We start from the raw sequence: 23,858 nt of genomic DNA, 5'->3' as shown, positions 1-23,858 counted from the left end.
GTATGTAGGGTGTGTGTGTATGTGGGGTGTGTGTGTATGTGGGGTGTGTGTGTATGTGAGGTGTGTACGTGTTTATGTGGAGTGTGTGCGTGTATATGTGGGATGTGTGTATGTGGGGTGTGTGCATGTATATGTGGGGTGTGTGTATGTGGAGTGTGTGTATGTGTGTATGTGGGGTGTGTGTGTTTATGTGGGGTGTGTGTTTATGTGGGGTGTGTGCGTGTATATGTGGGGTGTGTGTGTTTATGTGGGGTGTGTGTGTTTATGTGGGGTGTGTGCATGTATATGTGGGGGGTGTGTATGTGGGGTGTGTGCATGTATATGTGGGATGTGTGCATGTGTGTATGTGGGGTATATGTGGGGTATGTGCTTGTTTATGTGGGGTGTGTGCATGTATATGTGGGGGGTGTATATGTGTGGGGGTGTGTGTGGTGTGTTTATATATGGTGTGTGTGTATGTGCGTGTGCGTGTGGTATAAGTGTGTGTGTGTGTGGTGTGTTTGTATACGGTGTATGTATATGTGTATGTGTGTATGTCGGGTGTGTGTGTGTGTGTGTGTGTGTGTGTGTGTGTGTGTGTACACAAAGGCCAGAGGACAACGTCAGTCAGGTATCACTATGTACCTTACTTCGTTGTGACAAGACCTCTCAATGAGCCTGCTGCTCCCCGTATTTTGACTGGCTAGATAAAGCCCAGCTGATTGGTTTGTCCATTCTCCCAGCACTGGGGTTCCAGGCCAGTGTGCCCATATCGAACTTTTATAAGCTTTTTTTATAGCCTTTTTAAAAAGTTTTATTAATTTTTATTCTATATGTATTGGTACTTTTCCATGCATGTATGGCCGTGTAGCACTTCTGTGCCTGAGGCCTGGAGGCCAGAAGAGGTCAAATTCCCGGGAACTGGAGTTAGAAATGTTTTGAGCCACCATGTGGGTGCTGGGAACTGAACCTAAGGTCTCTGCCTGAACAACAAGTACTGTCGATCACTGAGCCATCTCTCCAGCCTTGTGCCCAAACTTTACATGGGTTCTGAGGCTCTGAACTCAAATCCTCATACTCCGATAGCAAGCACTCTTACCCACCGAACGATGTCCACAGTCCTGTTTCTCTTCTTCTAAAAAAATTTACTTGTTTTTATTTACACGTGCGTTGGTATTCTGTCTGCTTGTATGTCTGTGTGAGGTGTCAGAGTCTCTGGAACTGGAGTTATGGGTGGTTGTGAGCTGCTCTGAGAATCGAACCCAGTCCTCTGTGAGAGCAGCAAGTGCTCTAGGCTACTGAGCCATCTCTTTGATCTCATTAATAAAATAATTTGAGAACAGTCTTATTAGAGTTTAGAACAAGTTCCGCCTCCCCCACCCTCCCCACCCCCGAGGGGCAGGCAGGATGTAAACTTCAGCAGGTTCCAGAGGAAGATTACAGGGAAAGGGGATCTCTGGGTTAGGGCAGCTCTGAAGTCAGCCACAGAGCCAGAGGGGGCTGTGGAGAAAGCTGGGACAGGGAAAGGCTGCTTAGAGAGGAGACACCTGCATGTCTGTGGCTCTGCAAATGACCTCATTAGGCTGTGCTTTCTGGGAAGGAAAAGTGCATTACCTCCCTGAAGGTGTAATTATTCTCCCCGTCTCCTTAGCCTGGCTTAGCGAAAGCCTATCTCCCTAAGGGGTGGTCCCTTAGGCAACTGATTATTTAACCTACCTGGAATGTTGGGTCTCCAAGCAAGTCAAGAATTCCATTTCTTGACCAGAGGGAAAGAGCTCTCCTTTAGTGGGCCTCCAATTCTACTGTAACATCACCATGTGGCCCAGACTTGCCTCAAACTCCCAATGCTCCTGCTGAAATTCTGGAAGATTGCCACCTTACCTGTCAGCCCCCTCACCACCACCACCACTCTCCCCTGAAACCAGGGTCCCCTTTAGCCAGGCTAAAACTTGCTATGTAACAGAAGTCACTGGTCTCAGATTCCTTCTGGAGCCCAGGCGGGTCTTCCAGTTTCCAGAGTGCTGTGAGTATGGGTGAGCTCTACCACACAGGACATTGGTGGAGACGGAGGTGGAGGCTGGGGTGACAGTGGTGGCTGTGGTGGTGGGGATGGTTGTGTTACTATTGTTCTTCTTCCTATGTTTTATGAGCATATATTGTACAAAACAATACATTGCTTTGTTAGATTTCCATGCAAACTTTAGCCAAATGACTGTAAACGTCTCCTCAACTTGAGTCTGAGTCCTTCCCTCACTCTGCCAGCCTCCTCTCAACTTTAACAGGTTTTTTTGTTTTTTGGGTTTTTTTGTTTTGTTTTGTTGTTGTTTTTGTGGACTCCACATTTGAAAGAAGGTGAGACTTCTTTTCTGGCTATTTCCTCTAACACAATGACCTCCAGTTTCATCAATTATTCTTCAAAAGACATGATTTGTTTCTTCTTTCTGGTGGAATAATACTTCATGTTATTTTTATAGGACTTAAACAAAAGACTAGTCGGAAACTAGGTACAAGTCACGCCAGGATCGTTGTCAGTTTAGGGAATAAATCTCTCTTGTAAATTAATTTCTGTTCCTTTCAGTGGGGCATCAGTTCATACATTTCTGTAGTGTCAGGAAGACATCTTGTTATACTGTTTGTTTTGTGTTTGTTTGAAGCAGGGTCTTTCTATGTAGGTTGGCCTGGAACTCAGTATGTAGACTAGAGTGGCCTTGAACACACAGGGATCTACCTGCCTCTGCCTCCTGAGTTCTGAATAAAAATGACCTAAAACAAGGTCTTTTTAAAGGGTATTTGTAGTTGTTTCTTCCCCCCCTTGGATCCACTGTTATCCACTGGCGAGTCAGGTATGAAGAAAGGGACAGGATTACATTTTCACCTGGCCTGGCTTTGCTGTGGCCCCTTGGTCCCAAACCTTGCTCCCCTCCCCTCTTCGGTAGCCAGGGGCAGGCTTTGCCTAGAAAGGGATGCTTGAGTACTGAAGGAGCCCTATTTGGGGCTTAACAGTCATCACAAAGGCCTCCTGGGGGGTTGTAAAATGCTTTCTTCGCCAGGGCCTCCTTTGATCCCTGCACTCCCACTGAGGCTGGGTTTAACAATGGTCCTCTAGCCTAGTTCTAACCCATTCCGGATTACATTTAAGCACTTTTGAGCTGACAATGGCTAACCCTAGCAGCTTGGGCAGGGAGATACTGTTACAAAGGAAAGCAGTCCTTAACTCTGCAAGTGACCAAGCAGCCCAGCAGCTCCAGTGTAGTTCCTTCCCACCTACACCCCCCTCCCCCAGGCACCCCAGTTCCCTCAGCCCTCCAGGCGTCTTCCTTTATCTCATCTACTGCTCAATACCTTTCAACGCCAACCATTGTCCCTCCCACTATTCAGGATGCCCCACCTGTTTTCTTATTCCCTCTTACTGTGGCCAGCTCTCCATCCTCTCGGTGCCGCTCTTAGCCAACTCCTTGAAGGTCAAAGGTTACTATGGCAGTGGGAGGGCTCTAGTAATGCTTTCTTTACCCTGGCCAGAGAATTGGCCTGTTCTGTAGATTCAAGTCTGCTTTCGTTAAGTTCTCCCTTCCAGAGCACACGGGTCTGGATCTGACCCAAACACCTCAGGCTAGTGGAGTTGGGGGAGGGCACAAATCCAGGACAACTTTGTGAGCTATTTGACTATGACAAAATCACTCAAGTGTCTCCTGTCTCCGTCACCTTATTATCCGGAGCTGGAAATAAAGAAAACGCGTGCATCTCCGCAGTCTTTGGTGAAAACAAAAGCAGATAATGGCGCACGTACCTGAAAGTCAGTGCTGGGAGGAAGGACCGCTCCCATGTCAGTTTAGAAACACATGGAGACAGTCTGAACACCTCGCTCGCTCCTGTGGTGGTAAACATTTCTCTGTTCTACCGATGAGCCCGTGGGAGGCCTTTGGTGCCGGTGCCAGTCAGCGTTCACGGAGACCTGCTTGCATGGCTGACTGATCCCGGAGTTATTTTCTCCTTCCCTATCCCAGGCTCCCTAGGAATAATGCTTACAGTGGCTAATTCCTGCTCTCCTCTCTCTGCCTCCCATTGTTATTTTGGTTTGTTTGGTTGTTTGTTTGGTTTGGTTGTTTGGTTGCTTTTTCAAGACAGGGTTTCTCCTGGAACTTGCTCTGTAGACCAGGCTGATTTCTTTTATTTTTTTATTTATTTATTTTATATATGTCAATACACTGTCACTCTCTTCAGACACACCAGAAAGAGGGCACAGGATCCCATTACAGACGATTGTGAGCCACCATGTGGTTGCTGGGAATTGAACTCAGGACCTCTGGAAGAGCAGCCAGTGCTCCCAACTGCTGAGCCATCTCTCCAGCCCCAGGCTTGTTTCTTAACTCACAGAGATCCCCCTGCTTCTGCCTCCCTACTGGCAGGATTAATGGCACGCACCACCACCGCCCCTCTCCCACTGGTTTTATCTCCTCCCTAACATGATCTTTCAAGGGGGCCATCTGTATTTCCTTCTCCAAGCGTTAAATTCCAGGGCAAATTCCAATATCTCAGGGACTATTGTTTCAATAATCTGATAGTCGAAGACACACAAGTAGTGTCTCTTTAGAATATCTTTCTTTAGTCCTGCCAGGATGGGTACAATGTCACATCTTGTTCTCGTGGTTTACTTATCCCCCTCTGCTAGACAGTGAGGAAGAAAAATATGATATTGTTCTATCTGGCCATCTGGGGGCATTGCTCTGTCCAAGTCTGACTGTGGATCACATGTTGCTGAGTACTGGGGAAGGCCTGAGATTTTGAGAAAGACTTCTACCTTCTGTGACCCTGACCTCTCCTAATTTAGCCTGTGATTAGAGCCCCCCTACAACTAAGGATGGTATCATGGTATCTGTGTGTATGCATGTGTAACTGTCAGGCCATGTAACAAAGACCACTCAATTGGAATGTGTGTTACCATGGAAGGGAAAGGGTGGGGGGACTACACTGTAGAGGGAAAATAACCAATGCACCAGTGCAGCCTATGTTAGGGGACTAGCCTTTGAATGTGAACTCGCTGAGCTAATGTAGACAAAACAAAAACCTAGAGTGGAGGTCTCTGAATTGACCTCAGGCAGGAGTAAAGTGTTTGCTGAACAACCATGCAGACCTGGGTTTGGATCCCCAGTATCCAGTAACACTGGGGCAACAGAGCAGAGAAAGGCAGATGCCAGTAGGGTTGAGTGTCCCCCTAGGCCAGCTCCAATGCCAAGTTTTGGGTTAAATGAGACGTCTCCATCTCTATTAAGGTGAGAAGTTGGAGAGAGATTGTTTGGTGGTTAAGAACACACGTTATTTCAAAGAGCTAGAGTTTGTTTCCCAGCACCCAAGCTGGTGGCTCACGGTGGTAATTGTGACTTTAAGGAGACCACGAAATGTCCATGTGCACATACTAAATAAGACGAAGAGTAATAGAAGACACCTGAAGCTGACCTCTGGCTTCTATAGATATACACACACACACAGGTGAGCAGGAGCAGTGCACACACAAGCATAACACACACACACACACACACACACAAAGACGGAGACGGAGACAGAGACAGAGAACAACTCAGGCCATTGCGTGGGGCAGCCCTACGACCTACCACTGTTAAGAGTATCGTGGGGCTGGGGATTTAGCTCAGTGGTAGAGCGCTTACCTAGGAAGCGCAAGGCCCTGGGTTCGATCCCCAGCTCCGAAAAAAAGAACCAAAAAAAAAAAAAAAAAAGTATCGTAAGAGGGGTTGGAGATTTAGCTCAGTGGTAGGACGCTTGCCTAGCAAGTGCAAGGCCCTGGGTTCGGTCCCCAGCTCCAGAAAAACAAACAATAAAAAAAAGAGTATCGTAAATTAGTTTTATTTCCATCTCATTTTAAGGTAAACTAAGGCACTGAAAGACAGTCTTCTCCAAGACAGTTCTGAAATGGGACAACAGAGTCCACGTCCTTGTCTGACTGCTTGTCCGTTTGAGAATAAGGATGTGGCATGAGACTCAGAGGCCTGAGGGAAGCCTGGAAAAGTCGAGACCTGAGCCATAAAGCACCCAGCAGTGATCGCAGCTCAGGCGGTGTGGTGTGATCGCCCTGGCAGCAGCTGAATGAGCTGCAGCCGCCGCGGCTCTCGGCTGAGAACAGCGCCATCTAGCGAAGCCTAGGACTCAGCACCGAGCCGATGATGTCACTGCCAAGAGGCATGCCGGGAAGGTGAACCACGATGAATATTTACCAAAGCACCAAGGGAGGGGTAAACACCTTTGGGGACCCCGTTTATCTGACTTTTGGGGGAACTCTGACCACATCAAGTATAGGGCATCCTGAGTCGGGGTCTTGGACGCTAGACATATTACCAAAGGCCTCGCAGTACTATCCTCTTCCTCCGGTGTCCTCTGGCAACTGCCCAGGTCACTGTGATGACCCCTCAGATTCCGCAACGGATCCCTTCTTACTCTCCTCACACCCTCCCACTCACCACGCTATTCTTGTGTTGCATTCCATCCATTACATCTCAAGGCCATCATACTGGCGGTGTCCTGTTCCTCCCTCCATGCCTACGTATTCTATTCTGTTCTGACTGCCTCTCCTAATTCCTTCCAACAGCTACAACAGCCAGAAGGTGTGCAGGCTTCCTTTTCCAACGAAGGACAGGACTGCTCCTTTAAATTGAGTTGAAAGTTCAGCAAAATCTGCTCTCTTGAAGTCCTGTCCTTGCCCCTAGAACTCAGGAGGTGGAATTTTGCCTCTCAGCTTCTTTTCTGCCCACCTGAAGTGTATGCTCCTAATGGTGGCACTGGTATGGCCTTGTTCAGAGTGAGGTGCCTGCTGCAGAGAAGGGATTCAATAAATACTTTGTTGAGGATGGAATGACTGACTATCTGGGCATATTTTAAGCTTAAGGCAATACGTATGAGGACCTGGCATCAAGGGTGAGGGTAACAGAAACCCTGAAAGTCAGGGTAATGGGCCCTATAAGAGTTTCCCTGAGCTGTCACTCACAGAGGTCTAGTTTGGGGACACACTTCCTTCCAAGGATACCTAGGACAGCCTGGGTACACACCTCAGTTCTCTTCTGCTCTGTGGCTCCTCCTGTGCTAGGGGCTTTAAGTCCCATCTGAATCACCCAGGACAACTGGAGTCAGAGTTTTTATACTCCAGCAGTACTTTGTCTCTGGTTTCTGATCTATCAGAGTGAAACCAAGCCTAGTTCAGATGAATATTCACTGGATAGCCTGGAGAAGTGAAAACCAAAAGCCAGGTACAGGTAAGGGCCAGACCATCTGCCCACGGGGCTGCCGACAAAAGAAACTGGTAGATGCGGTGAAGATAACACAGACTACTGCTGTTTCCTAAGCCTTCTGCCATCTCTGCCTTTAAGGATGTTGCCACTTAGGGTTGTGGGCAAGATTTGAATTGGGCCACAGAGAGGCAATGCCAGTAGTGGTGGTGGTGGTGGTGATGGTGATGGCGGCGACAGCGGTGGTGGTGATTTTAATGTTTTAGATGAAAGGTCTCGTGTAGCCCAGGCTAGCCTTGACTTTACTATGTAGCCAAGGATGATCTTGAACTTCTGGTTCTCCTGTCTCCACTTTCAAGCTCTGGTATTAGAGTGATGAACCGCCAGGAGAGCACTCTACCAACTGAGCTAACCCCTTGGCCTCCCCGACTCCCATTTTAATATTTTGAGACAGGATCTTACTCTGTAGCCCAGCCCAGGCCCTCCTGGAGCTCACTGTCTAACCTGGACTGTCCTCGAACTTTTAACAATTCTCTTACTTCAGCTCTTCAAGTCCTGGGCACTTACAGGTCATACTAGGTATTTACCACGTCCCAAACACCCTTCCAAGCAGTTGGCATTTCATTTCTTTCACATTTCCAGCAATCCTGGTTCCCAGAGGGCGAGGCTGTTCGTACCCTTGGAGAGATGTGCACAAAGCAGAGTGGCCGGGGAAGGGATGTGGGTGGGTTGAGTTGGGGATGCACACTCCATTTGGAGCACACAGTAGGTTTTTGGTTGGTAGGCTTCAGAGTCCAGAGTACATGTAACACCTCCTGCCTCATAGGCTAAGGGCCTTGCTTGTTCCTCGGGGCTCCTTTTGTCTGTGTTTCTGTCTTAGGGAGTCAACTGTTAAGGCTCAGGGAGCTAGGATTGGGAGTCCTAGGTCTGAGGCAGTCTGGCTATGGAAAGTTAAGTTTCAGTGCCCTCTCCTCATACTCCTCTCTTTCCCTCCCTCCCTCTGTCTATCTTCTCTCCCTCCCTTCCTCTGGCAGGGCTCATGCATACTGAGTATGGGCATGCATGCCCTACTATGAAATGCCACACCAGAACCCTCTTTCTGAAAGGAGTGTTGCTCAGCTCTCCCAGCAACCCACTGGGCTCTATTCATAGCTCCTGAGCACGATGGAGCCCAGGTGCAGGTGCAGCTTTAATTAACTTGTCCTTTCTTCAAATAGCTCTTTTCCTGCCTCACAGGCATGCCTGGAACACAGGACAGGCACAGAAGAGGAACTGGAGAGCCACCAGAGGCTCACCTATGTGCACATGCCCGAGCAGGTGAGTTGTCCAGGGACACAGCACCCCCTTTCATCTCCAGTCTGTTCTCAGTCATCCGTTTACCTCTCAGAAGAGAGGGTCTTTTCCAAGGCAGACATTGTACTAGGCCCTGAGGTACAAACCTGAACCCAATAGACTTTTAGCTTAACTGGCCACCAGGTGTCACTAGAGCCAGTCACATGGCATCTCCCAGGCCCGAGAAGAGGCAGGCTAATGGGGAAATGTGATTTGAATTTGTCAGCTCTGTTCCACCAGTCTGAATCAGAAGCTAATCCCTCCAGTGAGGGGTTGGGGGACTACCCCTCGCCTTCCCCTACAAAGACATCCTTGTGACTTCCGTAACAGCCCAGCTAGCCTGGGACCTTGAGGATACAGAACCTCAGTTCAGTTTAGAATCTTCCTGCGGCTTGTGCCTCAAGGAGCTCACCAGGCTTCCTGCAAACCCAGTTGTGTCTGCCCTTTTCTCTCACCCAAGGCAGCATAGGTTATTAGAAAGCACTTCCTAATTTCCAAAGTTAGACATTCACTTTAGCTTCTCTTAAGTATTCTCTCAGTAGTCAAAAGGAGAAGTTTGTCTAGTCTTCCAACATCCAGAGAGATTGCTGGGTCATTTGGGGTTTTTTGTCTCTAGTGACTTAAGAGTGACGGCCACATCAGAGAGTGAACAGGGTTATGCTCTGTCCTCCTGTGGCTTACAGCCCATCCAGAAAGCCAAGGACCGGTGGGCGTGGTGAGCTGTACTTGTAATCTCAGCATTACAAGGAGGTTGAAGCTGGAAGAATAAATTTGAGGCCGTCCTGGGCTACATAGTGAGACCCTGCCTAAAACCAAACAAACAGGGGCTGGAGAGATGGTTCAGTGTTATGGCCTCCTCAGGCACCCACACTTCACATGTCCTCACACATCTACACATAATTAAAAATAAAAATAAATCTTAAAAAGAAAAGTCTGTTGATCTGGCCCTGATGGTACACATCTTTAATCCCAGCACTCGTGAGAGAGAGGTAAGAAATTCCACAGAACAAGTTCCAGGACAGCCAGGGCTACACAGAGAAACCCTGTCTCAAAAACACAAACAGGAAGTAAGCAAAGCCTGGTCAGGCAAGGCAAACCTGTGATACAAGAGCATAGGAGGCTGGGGCAGCAGAATCAGGGATTGCCTGGGCTATATATTGAAGTCCAGCCTGGGCTACATGAAAATTGTCTAAAAATAACAAAATAGGCTGGAGGGCTGGTGTGCCCCAGTAATCCTAGCACCACAGTAGCAGACACAGGGGGATCTTTGTGAGTTCAATGGTAGCCAAAACTAAACAATAGAATCTCAAAACAAAAACAAAAGCCACATCACATCGAAACAGAACAAAACCCCAAAAGGGAGTTGGGGATAGAGACAGGAGCGTCTGTGGGGCTGTCTGTCTGCCAGGTTAGCTGAAACTGCAAGCTGTGAGTTCAGGAAAGACCTTTCTTTGGAGGAATAAGTCAGAATAATAGAGGACACCAGATGCCCTTGTTTGGACTTTGCACACAGGCCTATTCACATGTGCATATAATACACACACACACACACACACACACACACACACACACACACACACCCCATGTTGGTGTAAGCCTGTTATCTCAGCATTTAGGATGTATAAGAGGAGGTCTGAGGTGGCTTCTTGGGGAGGTCTCTCCGTGAATAGATCAAGGAAAGTTTGTTGTAGAGAAAATGAGGCAGACAGACTCTCAACAGGCTTAGTGTGCTTTATTGGAGCAGCGAGGGGCCTGAGCATTTCCGAGAGACAAGGCCAAAATCATGTAGAGGGGCCAAGGGACAGACGTAAATACATACACACATACACACATACATGAGTAAATACACACATACATGAGTAGCTACCAGGAAGTTACAGCTAAATTTTGTGGCTTGACTGGGAGCAGGGTGGGTTGTTTCTGATACCCGGGCATATGTTTGTGCAGGTGGAGCAGGTCAGGCTGGGGTTAATCTACGCTTTATGGCTAGGGGCTATTGCCAGGTATACCCTGACTCAGTTCCTCATAACCTGAGGCGATTACCCCACACACTGCTGAACTACATACCCAGCCCTGTTTTTACTTTGGATTTTGTGATAGCCTTCCTTGGTTGCCCAAGCTGAACTCACTCTGAAGTTCTGACCGACCTGGGCCTTGAGCTTCTCCTGCTTTAACCTTCCAAGTAGCTGGAATTACAGGTCTGTGCCTAGAATATGCACATAGCTTTTGTCTACCTCTTGGAGATTGATATTTATTTATTTATTTATTTATTTATTTATTTATTTATTTATTTATTTATTTATTTATACAAGGTTTCTTCTGTGTGGCCCTGAATGTCCTGAAACTCTCTCTCTGTAGACCAGGCTGCCCTTGAACTCAGAGATCTGCCTGCTTCTGCTTCCCTAGTACTGGGATTAAAGGTACGTGCCACCACTTCCCTACTTGGAGATTTTTAAATTAAATTTAGCAATTACACTTATTTATTTACTACTGTGTGTGTGTGCTAGCCTTGTGTGTGTTAGCGCTTGCCTTCTAACGTGTAAGATCTGGGATCAAACTCAGGACTCAGGTTGTCAGGCTTAGTATAAGCACTTTTACATATTGAGCCTTCTTTCTGCACTCTCCTGCTCTGAGCCTCCTCTTGTAGTCCGTGGCTTTTCCGAAAGTTGCCATGTAGCCAAGAAGTTCAAGGATGAACTTAAACTTTTAATTCTGGCTTGTAATGTATATATGCATTATATACATTCATGCAAATATGAGTAAAACCATTATTTAAAAAAAACTATTAGACAGGAGGCAAAGAGGGGGTAGAGGTGCTAAGGAAGTGGGGGAAGGGCAGAGGAGCCTTGTGAAGCATGAAGTGAAAGTAGCCCAGCCTGTAGGGCAGTTACAGGAAAGGGTAGGAGGAGAGAGGGAACTGGGAGATGCTGGGGCAGAGAATCTGCTAAACACACTCTGCTGGCATTGTGAAACCTGACCTGAGTTATCTACCAGTGAGGACCCCTCAGACACTGGTTTAAGCCAATACACAGTCTCTATTAGTTGACTGGCAACTACACTGGATGTTTGGTAACCCAGTGTTGCCTCAAACCTTTCCCAGGGTGAGCTTTGTAAATGAATTATTTGTTCTAGCTAGCCAGTATGACAGACACAGAAACCTGGTATTTTATTTACAAGCTCTAAGCCTAGACTGGGCAGGTTCTAAGCTATCCTCACCTGTCTCCAAGGCACTTGTTAGTTGCTGTTTGAGTCTCACCCAGGCTGCTTCTGCTTTACCAGCCTGTCGTCAGGACACTTCTCCTGGCCACACGATCATAATCTACTCTTGTTTTCTCTGTCTTCCTTCTCCTCTGTGGTTTCTCTTGAGGTCCCGCCTTCCTCTCTCTCTCTCTCTCTCTCTCTCTCTCTCTCTCTCTCTCTCTCCTGTCAATCACAGGCTCTAGCCTTTTATTGCCCAATAGCTTTAAATTGGGGAGCTGAGGTTTATAGAGCAAAGGCTGGTGTACACGAGAATGCACTCATCTGGATGGCAACCAGGTCTTGGGGTTGAGAATTTGTACACAGAACAGCAGACCAACCCACAACAGAGCTTTCAAGCACAAAAACCATCTCCTGAGCTGATGTTCTTCTGCTATCAAGAACAGTTAGGGGAACTACGGAAGCCTGAAAGCAAGGTTAATATGTTTAGAGACTTTCCCAGAACAATGGACTTTGATGGGTTGGGTCCCTATGTTCATTTTGCAGGTGGTGCTGTCCACACTCGGAGTTTTATGGTTCGAATGGTGCTTCCGTCACGGCATCAGTTGTGCTACGGTCTGGGAGCCTGACAAAACCCAACACCTTGAATGATAACTCAAAAAATTAAAACCCCCACATGGTCTCAAAAGAAAATCTAGGAAAGGCAGAAGTTAGAGGTTAGAGGAGAGCTGTATGGAGAAAGAATAGAGACTTGCTCAGGGGAGCAGGGTTTCTTCTAAACGTTACAACCATGGAGTGCGTAATTACACCTGGCAAAGGTCACGCAGCTAGAGAGACAGAAGTCAGACTGAGTCACAGGTCCACCAGGTCCTAAGAGTAAAACTTCCCCAGTGGTGATTTCCTCCCAGGATTAGGTGATGCTGAGACTGTGTGGGCCAGAGAGGCTCTGAGAGGCCAGAGGGACCAGGCACGACACGTGTCGGGGTAAAGCTCCCTCTGAATGGATAAATGAGAGACATCTTCCAAGAGCATCAGTGATGAGTGTTGGAGAAGACAAGAACTGGCTGGGAAATAGAGATAAGGACCTGTTCAGACCAGCACTTATGGATGTCTGGACAGAAGAAGCAACTACAAAGAGGGCGAGAGAGTAACAGTCTGTATGCCAGACAGCAACTCAAAGCTAACCGACCTCCAGGGCCTTTGACCTTCTCCTCGACTGATGAGAGCTAATCACAAATATATACTCTTTGCCTGTCTGTAAAGCTTCTCTATCTACATGTGGAGGACAGTCTCACGAAAGCTCGGTCACTTGATTTTCCCAGGGCTCGGCCTCAGTATCCTCGTCAGCTCCCCCAACCTCTTGTGTCACTGACGAGGTCAGAGATTTGGTTGTATCCCCAGTGTTCGGAAGCCCTGTCTTCCAGGATTGTGTCTGTGTCTGTCTTCTGTTGCTAAAAGCACAATGCAGACTGGATAGGCTACAACGAAAGCAGCTATATTTCAATTTGTAATTCTGGTGCAAGGCCAAAAGGCCTCACTCAGTATTAACTTTCTTGCAGGCAAAATACCAAGGAAGGGCATTATGTGGCCGAAGACAAGTAATTATGTATGTACATATGTATATATGTATGTATGTATGTATGTACATACGTATGTATTTTGGATTTATGACAGGTTCTTATTCAGTCTGGGCTGTCCCAAACTCACTATTTATCCAAGAAAGACCTTGAACTCTCAGTTTCCACTCTCCAAGGGCTGGAACTACAGGAGTGTACCACTGTGCCTGGCTGAGGCAAGAGAAAGTAGTGTGTATCTTCACTGCTCCTTTCTTCTTATAAATCCACCAGTATTAGATAACAGATGCTCCACCATAATGACTTCTTTAACCCCAATCACTCCCAAAATGCCTCGTCTTTGTGAACCATGGTTGGACTAAGTACCCAATCCTGGAATGGAAACCACATTCAGACCATGCAGCCTATTGTGGGACATTCTTTTGGACATCTTTGAATGTAATTGAGGCAAAATAAGCTCACTGGGTAGAGCGCTAATGCCATCTAACAGGGTCCATAGGAAAAGAAACGCTAGGTAAAGACAGATGCGGGCAGTGCAACAGGTGAGGACGGAGGTAGACATTCAGTTCCCGCCCCAAGGCCTGCTAGAGGTGAAGGAGGCAAGGAGAGTCTTTTGGAGCCCTCAGACACTTTGGTCCTGGCTACCAAGCTTTAGAGAGAATAATGTTGTGTTGTTTGTTTGGTTTGGTTTTGTTTGACAGAGGATTTCTTGGTGTAGCCCTAGCTGTCCTAGAACTCCTTTTGTAGACCAGCCTGGCCTTGAACTTAGAGATCCACCTGCCTCTGCCTCCCCAGTGCTGGGATCAAAGGAATGAGCCACCGCCACCAGGCTGAGAGAATACACTGTTTTATGACACTTGGTTATGGCAGCCTCGGAGAGTAGACACATGCTCTCCTGCACATTTTCATCACGTTTCCATCCTCCACTGGCCAAGACCCAACTGACCCCAGGCTTATACCTCTCCTTTCAGAATGTCTTATCCCTGCTGTCCTCATCTCTCTCATGGGGCTTCCAAATTTAGCTTAAACGACACATGTGCAATAAGTCTAGACCTGGGCATTCTGGTTGCCTACCAGAGCAGCAAGTCAAGTGCATCTTTGGTAGCACTCGTCATGTGTGTAGTCAAATACTTACTTGGACAGCTATGCTATGCTACCCATTTGCCCTGCTTGGTTGTGGATGCCAGTTCAAGGCCTGGCTTAGTAGATTCACCAGCAGACCTGTTCATGAATAGCATAGTCTCTCAGATGATGCCCTGCGTGCGATGCAGCACGTGCGATGGGCAGCCCGGCAGCGAGCTGTGCATCTGTAATCCCACTCTTGGGAGGTAGGGGCAGGAGAAGCAGGGGTTCAAGGTTATCCCTGGCTATATCTTGAGTTTGAAGACAGCCTGGGCTACACGAGATCCTGTCTCCAAAATAAAACAAAAGTAACCCCTGGCAGGAACCGCTGGCAGGATGTTTAAGGGACCAGGCAACGGAAACTTGCCCTTCAGTATCTCTCCTGCTCACTGCACAGAAACTTCTGCTGTAATCAGTCCAGGCTGATTGTAGACCACAACCCATTCACCAGGTCCTGCTGGCTTCTCTCTCTCCTTGGTCTCCACCGTTCCCTGCATCACACTGTTCCTAAGGTACAGTACCTTCTGTAACATGCATGCACACTGCCCAGAACAGTGGACAGAGCAAGCAGAAAGCAGTGACCAGATGGAAGTGATATCAAGAGGTTTTCATCTAACTAGATATTGAAAACAAGACAAATAACTAGCGTGTCAATTAATTAATTAATTAACTTCTTTAGTGTACATGATGCTTTGCCTGTGTGTATGCCTGGACCGTTTGGATGCCTGGTACTGGAAGAGACCAGAAGAAGCATCAGAGCCCTGAAGATGGAGTTAGAGTTGGGTGTGAACAACCATGTAGGTACTGGGAAACTAAGTTAGGTGCTCAGGAAGGGCAGCCGAGGCTCCTGACCTCTGCACCATCTTCCCATCCCCTCCTTTCTGAATATTGTTATTGCTCACTACATAGACCAGGCTTTCTTGAAATTCTGCCCACTCCTCGTACCTCAGCCTCCCCAGTGCTGGGATGGCAGGCGTGTGCCCTCCCACCCGTCCTTCTCCTCTACTGTATACTGTATACACCATATAAATGATCTTGTTCCATGTAGTGAAGGAAGGGAAAATGAAATAAAAATCACGCAGATTCCTAATGCAAGGCGTCATCCTCTCTCCTGCCGTCATCTATCCAGTTAGCTCTTTATGTCAGGCAACTATGAGGAAGAGAACGTGTAGGGAATTCCCTGCACTTTAAGGAAATTGTTCTTTTAAAAATCCAGAGATTTTCCAGGAAGACAGAGTATTCCTGGGAGTTAAGGGGAGCCCCTGAATGTCAGCACTTTTCTGTCTTTGCTTGTGATATGGGGACGGGTCAAGTTCTTGCCCGGGAGGGATGAACTTCTCATCTTGTCATCTTCTATCTGCTCCTAAAACAAGGCATGGAGCCAACTGGTTTCTGAGCGACTCCTCAGGCTGACTTGGGTAAAGTTAGTGCACCTCACTGGGCTCAGATCACCCTCTTTTTTTTTTCGCCCTCTTTAAAAAAAAAAACATTTATTTATGTTTGTAAGTACATTGTCACTGTCTTCAGACACACCAGAAGAGGGCATCAGATCCCATTACAGATGGTTGTGAGCCACCATGTGGTTGCTGGGAATTGAACTCAGGACCTCTGGAAGAGCAGTCAGTGCTCTTGACCACCGAGCCGTCTCTCCAACACTCAGATCACCCTCATGTAGAAGAAGGATGAAGAGCTGGACAGATGGCTAGCAGGACAGAGATGCTTGTGGTCTGTGTTGGATCCCTGGCACTCACAGGGTGAAAGGAGGGAATGACTCATAAGTTGTCCCGTGCCTTCCTCCAACAAAAAGTAATCAACCGTAATTGTAAAAACAAACAAAAAACCAGGAGAGAATTTGAGCCTCTTCCCTAGGGACGCTGGGAGAACTGAACTGAAAGAAACAAGATTCAGGGGCTTTCTGACCTGGCCCTCCCGCCTTTTATGTGGTTCTACTCCCACTCAGCCATTCAGAGCTTGCTAAGTTAGAGGTGTGGTCATTTCACCGGAAAGATCGCCCCTCCTCTCCTGGGCTTCTACTAAATTCTTAGCTTAGAGCCCGAGATTTCAGGAAGTAGAGTGTGCTGTTTACCCTCTCAATCTCTCCTGTGCAATCCTCCCTCCTGATGTCCTAGGGATAGATAGTGGAGGGTTTGGGGGCATCTTGAAATCCTGTGGGGGGCCCTGTCACTTTGGGTCCTTGTGTGAGTCCTGCCTGGTGTCTACTGCAGCGTGTTGCATCCCACGGACCTTTAGAGGAATCCGGAGTGCGGGGCTGTGACTGCTGGTGAGTGACTTTCTGAACACCCTCCGTGTTAGGAAAGGGCAATGGTGGGGGAGGGTATCTCAAGCCTCACTCCTACTTTTATACTCAGACCTGTTTATGGAGGCTGGCAGGGTGGGGTGGGAGCGCTTTGGCGGAAACACCATTCTCCCCAGAGCACTGAAAACTGTGATCTGGCAAGGGGCCAGTGCTGTGGTTTTACTAAGGAAGCTGCACTTGCTCTTGACACTTCTTCTTCAGTCTGCCCTTTGAGAGGCCACTTGCCGGTCGCTACGGAAGGGTTCTTCATAGTCTCTCCAGTTCCAGGAACACTTCGGTCTAGGAAGCAGAAGGTAGGATCAGAAATGGGGCCGTAACGTCTTGGTACTCCATGGTGGGAGAGACCTTGGGTGGGGAGGTCAGCATAGAGCACTCTAAGGTCTAGGTCTTGGATTGTCAGTTTCCTCCTTCTTTATCACACCAGTGAGCTCAGCGGGGCTCACAGATATGTGCTGTTTACTATGAATCTCTCCTAGACAGGTGCTGTAGGGTGCTACGTGCCCAAGACATCTCCTGGGTGGGGGGGAAGGGTATCCAAGAGCAGACTCCACAGACTACCTGGGATGGGAAACCCAGGGAGATGACTAGTCAGGACCTCAGTCCCTGAAGGACAGGAGAGACCCAGGAGCATAGCCGTGGATTTCTTGATGCCCACAGATGCCATACTCCAACCTGCATCCATCCATCCCACGGCCCAGAAGTTACCGCTTCAAACTGGCAGCCTTCGTCTTGCTGGTGGGCAGCCTGATGAGCCTTTGGATGACAGGGGAACCACCAAGTCACACTCTGCATTACCTAGCACTTCACGTAGCCTCGCAGCAACTTGGATTACTGTTGAAAAAGCTCTGCTGTCTGGCTGAAGAGTTGTGCCATGTCCAGTCCAGGTAACCCTCTGCGGTCTCCGTGGAGACTGGATATCCAGCAAGGATCATACCTCCTCACCTTGGTCTTCCCTGATCATGCCCTCCTAACCTTGTCTTCCCTGGACATGGTCAGCTGAGTTGGCCTGGGATCTGAGGTTAGGCTGTCCTGCAGGTACCAGGGCAGCTACTGGAAGGCTGTGCGCGCCTGCGTGGGGAGTCCCATCTGCTTTATGGCCCTGATCCTACTGTCATTTTATTTCTACTGCTCCCTCGAAAATACTTCTGACCTGCGCCTTGCTTGGCATCTTGGCATCCTGGTCCTTTCAAAGTCCCTAAGCATGACCCTGGACCTTCAGGTATGACACAGAAGAGACAGATGGTGTGGGTAGATGGAACCATGGCTACTGTTGTCTGAGCTCAGTGCTGAGACCGAGACTAAGTTAAAGGTGGGCGATCTGAGTGTGGGGTTATGAAGGCTTGGAATGATGGATTTATAGCAGTGGTGAGACCAAGCGGGCAGCCGTGCAAGAGAGGGGCTTTGGAGGTTCCTCTTGAGTGTCCCTTAGGCCCTTCTGCTGTCTACAGAGCTTGGCCCCAGCAGAAGTCTCTGCGGTCTGTGAAGAAAAGAACTTCAATGTTGCCCATGGACTGGCCTGGTCGTACTACATTGGGTACCTGAAGCTGATCTTGCCAGGTAGGCCACCTCTGCATGCTCACTTGTGGATCACAAAACACACAGCTTTTGCTGTACCTTGCCATGCTTCTCGAAGTATTTCCTTGTCTGCCATATAATGAAATTCCTAAGGCATCCCTGTCCCTGTGAAGGGTGTTATAGAGTTTTAGTGTGATCTTTGAGATAGGAGCTCATAAACCCAGGGAGCATTGAATCACCCTATTTATTTGAAGATAACCTTGAATTTCTGATCCTCTTTCACCTACCTCCCAAATCCTGGGATTACAGATGTGAGCCACTACACTTGTCCTTTCTTATCGTTGTTTTTGTAGTTGATTAATTTGTTGTCTTGAGGACTGACTGGGGCCTTGTGCAGACCCAGTAAACACTCTGCTCCCTGAGCCTTACCAGCTCGAGGACTGCGCTTGTTTACAGTAAGCTCGTGTGAAATGCTAGTCATCCTCACCCAATTCTCATCTACGGATGCTTGCCTTTGTCTCCTCCCCCTTCAGTTTCTATTTTGTGTGTGTACGAGTGTGGGTCTGTGCAGAGTGCCAGTTCTCTCCTTCCACCTTTTTGAGGCAGGGTCTTTCTTACTTCTGCTGCTGCATAGCCAATTCCCCTGTCATGGCCCTGGACCTCTGGGTTGGAATGCTGGGATTACAGTGCACCCCACCTCATTCGGGCCTTTTACATGGGTTCCAGGGTTCAAATTCAGTGTCAGCTTTTCCTGTACTTTCATTTGCTGACCCAGCTCCCCAGCCTGGTTATCCTATGGTTCTTAAAGATGTATCTACTTGTCGTAACTGATATCTGTGTGTGCCCCTGTGTGAATTGTGTGTGCTGTGTGCTTGTTTTCAAACTCCTAATTTTCCACCAGCCTTCATCTTCTAAAAGTTAGGATTACGGGTGTTTGTCACCTCATTCCTTCTATGATCCCCACCCCTTCTCTTTCTTTTGTCTTTTGAAACAGGAACTCAGTAGGTAGGTAGCCCTGGCTGGCCCGGGACTCACATGTAAACCAGGCTGGCCTTGAATTTGTGATCCTTCTGCCTGGAATTGTAGAACGTGCCATTACACCTGGCTTTTCATGAATACTTTTTAAAAAGAAAAATGTGCTTATATAGATGTTTTGCGTGTATGTATGTCTATGTACCGTGTGAGTGCCTAGTGCCTGCAGAGGCCAGAAAAAAAAAGGCTTTGGATCCCCTGGACTGGAGTAACAGATGATTAGCCACCATGAACCCAGGTCTTCTAGAAAAGTAGCAGGTGCTCTCAACTGCTGAGCCGTCTCTCCAGCCCCAATAAGTGCTTTTGAAACGTATTTATTTATCTATTTATTTATTTTTGTTGTTTTTCTAGTCAGGGTTTCTCTGTGTAGACTTGGCTGTCCTGGAACTCACTCTGTAGACCAGGCTGGCCTCAGACTTACAGAGAACTGCCTGCCTCTGCCTCCTGAGTGCTGGGACTAAAGACTTGTGCCACCTGGCTTGAGAAATATTATTACATGCTAGATCTTCCTCATGTGCCCTTTCTCTTTCAACTTATATGCTGTATGAAATCATTATCATTCATATTTTATCTTAATCCTATTTTCTTAAAGATTTATATATTTAATTTAATATTTTCTTTTTTTTTTTTTAATTTCTTTTTTTCGGAGCTGGGGACCGAACCCAGGGCCTTGTGCTTCCTAGGCAAGCGCTCTACCACTGAGCCAAATCCCCAACCCCTAATATTTTCTTTAATTAAAATTTATTTTTATGCATATGATGTTTTGACTGCATGCTTAGCTGAGTTTGCATGTGCCTAGTAACCATGGAAGCCAGAAAGGTTTTAGAGCTAGATGTCTGTCATTGTCTATCAGAGAATGATGAGAATGCCACTAACCAGGGCTCTGCCAATCTCTCAGGGCCCAGACTACTGTGGTAGTGGTGGTAGGGGCTGACACAGAAATTCAGTGGCTAGGAATAGTGGCACAATCCTTTGATTCCATCACTTAGGCGGCAGATCTCTGTGTGTTTATGGTCAGCCTTGTCTAATAGAGGGAATTCCAGGGAAGCTAGGACTATACGCACGCACGCATGCACGCACGCACGCACGCATAGAGTAAGGGGTGGGAAGGGGAGATACCTGAACATTCTCTCCTTCCCCAAATCTCCTTCCTGTACAATGAGAGACATGGGACCCCCACACACTGAGGAAGCTAATAAGCTGGGTGTCAGTTCTAGATTGAGTGGAAGACAAAGTAATGGGATGATTTCTTGGGCTTCCCCACTGCAGGACTGCAGGCCCGGATCCGGATGTTCAATCAGCTACACAACAACATGCTCTCGGGTGCGGGGAGCCGGCGGCTGTATATCCTCTTCCCATTGGACTGTGGGGTGCCTGATGATCTGAGTGTGGCTGACCCCAATATTCGATTCCGAGATATGCTGCCCCAGCAAAACACAGACCGTGCTGGCGTCAAGAATCGGGCTTATTCCAACAGTGTCTATGAACTTCTGGAGAATGGGCAGCCGGTAAGTGTACAGAGCTTGTCTTGGGGAAAAGGTCCATCTTCCTAGAACCCTGAACTCCTAGCCACATGCTGACAAGAATTCATGTCTTCTCTGAGCCTGTCTGCACAGCTAGTCCCAGGACAAGGCAAAATTCAGTTCTGAAGGTCACCGAGAAGTAACATTTATGGAGCAGAAGCTACCCTATGTACAACATAAGGCCACGTCATTAAACCTTACCACCAATCTGTGAGACGGGCGTGATCCCTAATCTACAATGGAGAAAAGGGGACACGATAATGAAGGCTATGAGAGCATTTGAGGAATTTGCTGTGGGTGTTGAAGAGCGTCAGGCAAAGCAAAATCCTAGAGCCCTCCCGAGACTCCATTTCCAGTCCTAATGCTGTGCTCCGGGATGGTGGGCGAAGGATCTGTGAAGGGATTAGCCCAGCCCAGGCTTAAAGCTAGGAAGCGGGCATCAGAGGCCCTAGCAGAGCAGTCAAACCCCAGGACTGTGGTTCTGCAGACTGAGGGAGTAGGGCCACCGCCTCTGGCATCAGGATCCACTCTCTTGTCAGGGTTGTGGCTCAGTCTAACCTTGCTCATCTTCATCAGGCAGGTGCCTGTATCCTGGAGTACGCCACCCCCTTGCAGACCTTGTTTGCCATGTCACAGGATGGCAAAGCTGGCTTCAGTCGGGAGGACCGGCTTGAGCAGGCCAAACTCTTCTGTCGGACACTTGAGGAAATTCTGGCTGATGTCCCTGAGTCTCGAAACCACTGCCGCCTCATTGTCTACCAAGGTAAGAGACTGGTACAGCTGGAGGGCAGGAACCACCCCATCTCCCAGAGGTGCCAGAGAACAAGGAAGCAGCCCTTTTGGGGCTTTCCTAAGTGGTCAGAGGGGTTAAGCCCTGCCACTGGAAGATGCCTTCTTGACATCTGAATGTGGGCAGTCTTGATTCTGCCGGTCCTTGGCTGTGTGACCTTAGGCAGGCCTTTGCCCTTTTTTGAACACCATCTCAAAAGCAAAAGGGTGGGCTTCCATGATAACTATTTCTATATCTGGGATCTCCTCAGGGCTGCGTGGTAGGTGGGAAGAGGGGAATGAGGTGGGAGGATCATCCCAGCGGCTACTAAGGGTACGTGCATCCTGTTGACCCCCACCCTGCATCCCTGTTCCAGAATCCGAAGAGGGAAACAGTTTCTCGCTGTCTCAGGAGGTGCTCCGGCACATTCGGCAAGAAGAAAAGGAGGAAGTTACCATGAGTGGCCCCCCGACCTCAGTGGCACCTCGTCCCTCCCTACTGTCCCAAGAGCCGAGACTTCTCATCAGTGGCATGGAGCAGCCTCTCCCACTCCGCACGGACCTCATCTGAGGCATGAGACAGCCTTGCCTGGGTCCCAGTGACCCTTCAGCCTCTTGACTGGGCTCCCCTTTAATGGCTGGGGGCCTCATAGAGACTTCACATCTCCAGATGAGTCCCACATTCCCGGGCAAGCCACTTCACCTCTCTGAGCCTCAGCCTGCCCCACTCCAAAGGCCATCATAAGGTATTCCCTGCCCACTCAGGGTTTTTGTGAAGACAATACATGTAGAAGTTTGGTGTCAATGCCTGGTAAACTTGAGAGATAGGCCAAGTATTTCCCATGATGATCAGCATTCTCCACTCTCTGTTGACTTGTGTGGGTTGTTCCAGCAGACCTCTGACCCAGCTTCTGGTCATGTGTGTTCAACGGGAGCCTCAGTAGATGGAGAGAGGGAGAAGGAACATGTGTTCTGTAGGCAGTCACAGTGGGCCGCCCTGCCAGGCTGTCTTCTCAGTAAACATATTTATTCTCAGGTTTCTAGAATGGTCTCTTCTCCTTGCCCCAGCACTGGTATTTGTGTGACACTGGAGTACTTACTGTCTGTGGTCTCTTCATGTCCCTTGTACCTGTTGTTCTAAAGACACCCCTACATTACCCAGTTCGAGCACGTCTTTCTCTGCCAGCATGTGATGACAATGAGGCACCGGAACGCGTCACCCCTGACATCCCTGTCTGAGTGACATCCCTGTCCGAGTGACATCCCTGTCCGAGTGACATCCCTGTCTGAGTGACATCCCTGTCTGAGTGACATCCCTGTCTGAGTGACATCCCTGTCCGAGTGCATATACAGCACTTCCTGTACTCCTCGTCCTGCCACAAGGCGGTAGGCAATGGATGCCATTTCAATCCAAACAGAACTACCATTCACACGGAGGGCACACCCCACTTCTACTTTCAGTGTTCCTGCCTCCAGTGGCAGGCTGAAGGATCAGGAGCTGGGGTCGAATGGAGCTAGCACATGGACACCATAAATAGTACGTAGGTGTGTCCAGGGAAGGAACCATTCAAAGAAGCAGAGACCACTGAACAAATGCTCCCAAATGAGAGATATGTGAAAGGACCAGGGAAGAGGAGTGCATGAGGAGACAGGATGTTCCTTGGGGACACCAAGCCTACTCTATGCCACTGTAACAATATTGTGGTGGCACTGTCACCCTCTCTGGAAGGGCAGACAGTTCTTCCTATGAGCTTTACCCAGACTTGACATGTGTCCTTCCTCTACCTCTGTTTTCATTACGAGGGCTCAGTGTTTCACTTTGAACTTTCCCTTGTTTTATGCTTGTGTGTTGCCCTCAGCTCACATTATATATTTCTGAATACAGTGTCACTATAGGGGGTGGTTCTGATGCTAAGGTCCTGTTTCCCAGTTGGTTCTTGATCTGTCAGTAAAGAAAACCACGGGCTCGGGCTGGAGAGGTAGTTCAGAGGTTAAGAGCACTGACTGCTCTTCCAGAGGTCCTGAGTTCAAATTCCAGCAACCACACGGTGGCTCACAACCATCTGTAATGAGATCCAATGCCCTCTTCTGGTGCGTCTGAAGATAGCTACAGGGTACTTATAAATAAAATAAAGAAATCTTTTTTTAAATTTTTTTTAAGATTTATTTTATTTTATGTATATAAGTACAGTGTTACTGTCTTCAGACACACAAGAAGAAGACATCTGATCCCATTACAGATGGTTGTGAGCCACCATGTGGTTGC

General features: G+C 48.2%; 1 protein-coding gene and 1 long non-coding RNA gene across 3 annotated transcripts; both read left to right on the top strand.

Moving 5' to 3' along the window:
• Positions 1-430: 430 nt before the first annotated feature.
• LOC120098144 (uncharacterized) lies at positions 431-15,108 on the top strand. Its single transcript, XR_010059671.1, has 3 exons — positions 431-6,184; positions 8,448-8,528; positions 10,856-15,108. It is a non-coding gene; the product is annotated as an uncharacterized LOC120098144 (long non-coding RNA).
• Positions 15,109-16,358: 1,250 nt separating this feature from the next.
• On the top strand, positions 16,359-22,707 carry Sting1 (stimulator of interferon response cGAMP interactor 1). 2 transcript variants are annotated; one of them, XM_039097039.2, is made up of 8 exons: positions 16,359-16,718; positions 16,956-17,047; positions 17,412-17,638; positions 17,790-17,973; positions 18,203-18,311; positions 20,571-20,809; positions 21,461-21,587; positions 21,970-22,627. In XM_039097039.2, the coding sequence occupies exons 3-8, from the start codon at positions 17,412-17,414 to the stop codon at positions 22,161-22,163; spliced, it is 1,080 nt and encodes a 359-aa protein (XP_038952967.1). In that variant the 5' UTR covers positions 16,359-16,718; positions 16,956-17,047; the 3' UTR covers positions 22,164-22,627. The 2 variants fall into 2 exon arrangements, with proteins under 2 accessions (XP_038952967.1, NP_001102592.1); NM_001109122.1 differs by having other exon boundaries at positions 16,455-16,718; positions 21,401-21,587; positions 21,970-22,707.
• The last annotated feature ends 1,151 nt before the right edge of the window (positions 22,708-23,858 follow it).

This window comes from Rattus norvegicus, chromosome 18 (assembly GCF_036323735.1).
Source record: "Rattus norvegicus strain BN/NHsdMcwi chromosome 18, GRCr8, whole genome shotgun sequence".
NCBI lineage: Eukaryota > Metazoa > Chordata > Mammalia > Rodentia > Muridae > Rattus > Rattus norvegicus.
This window is presented reverse-complemented; position numbering and strand designations above follow the sequence as displayed.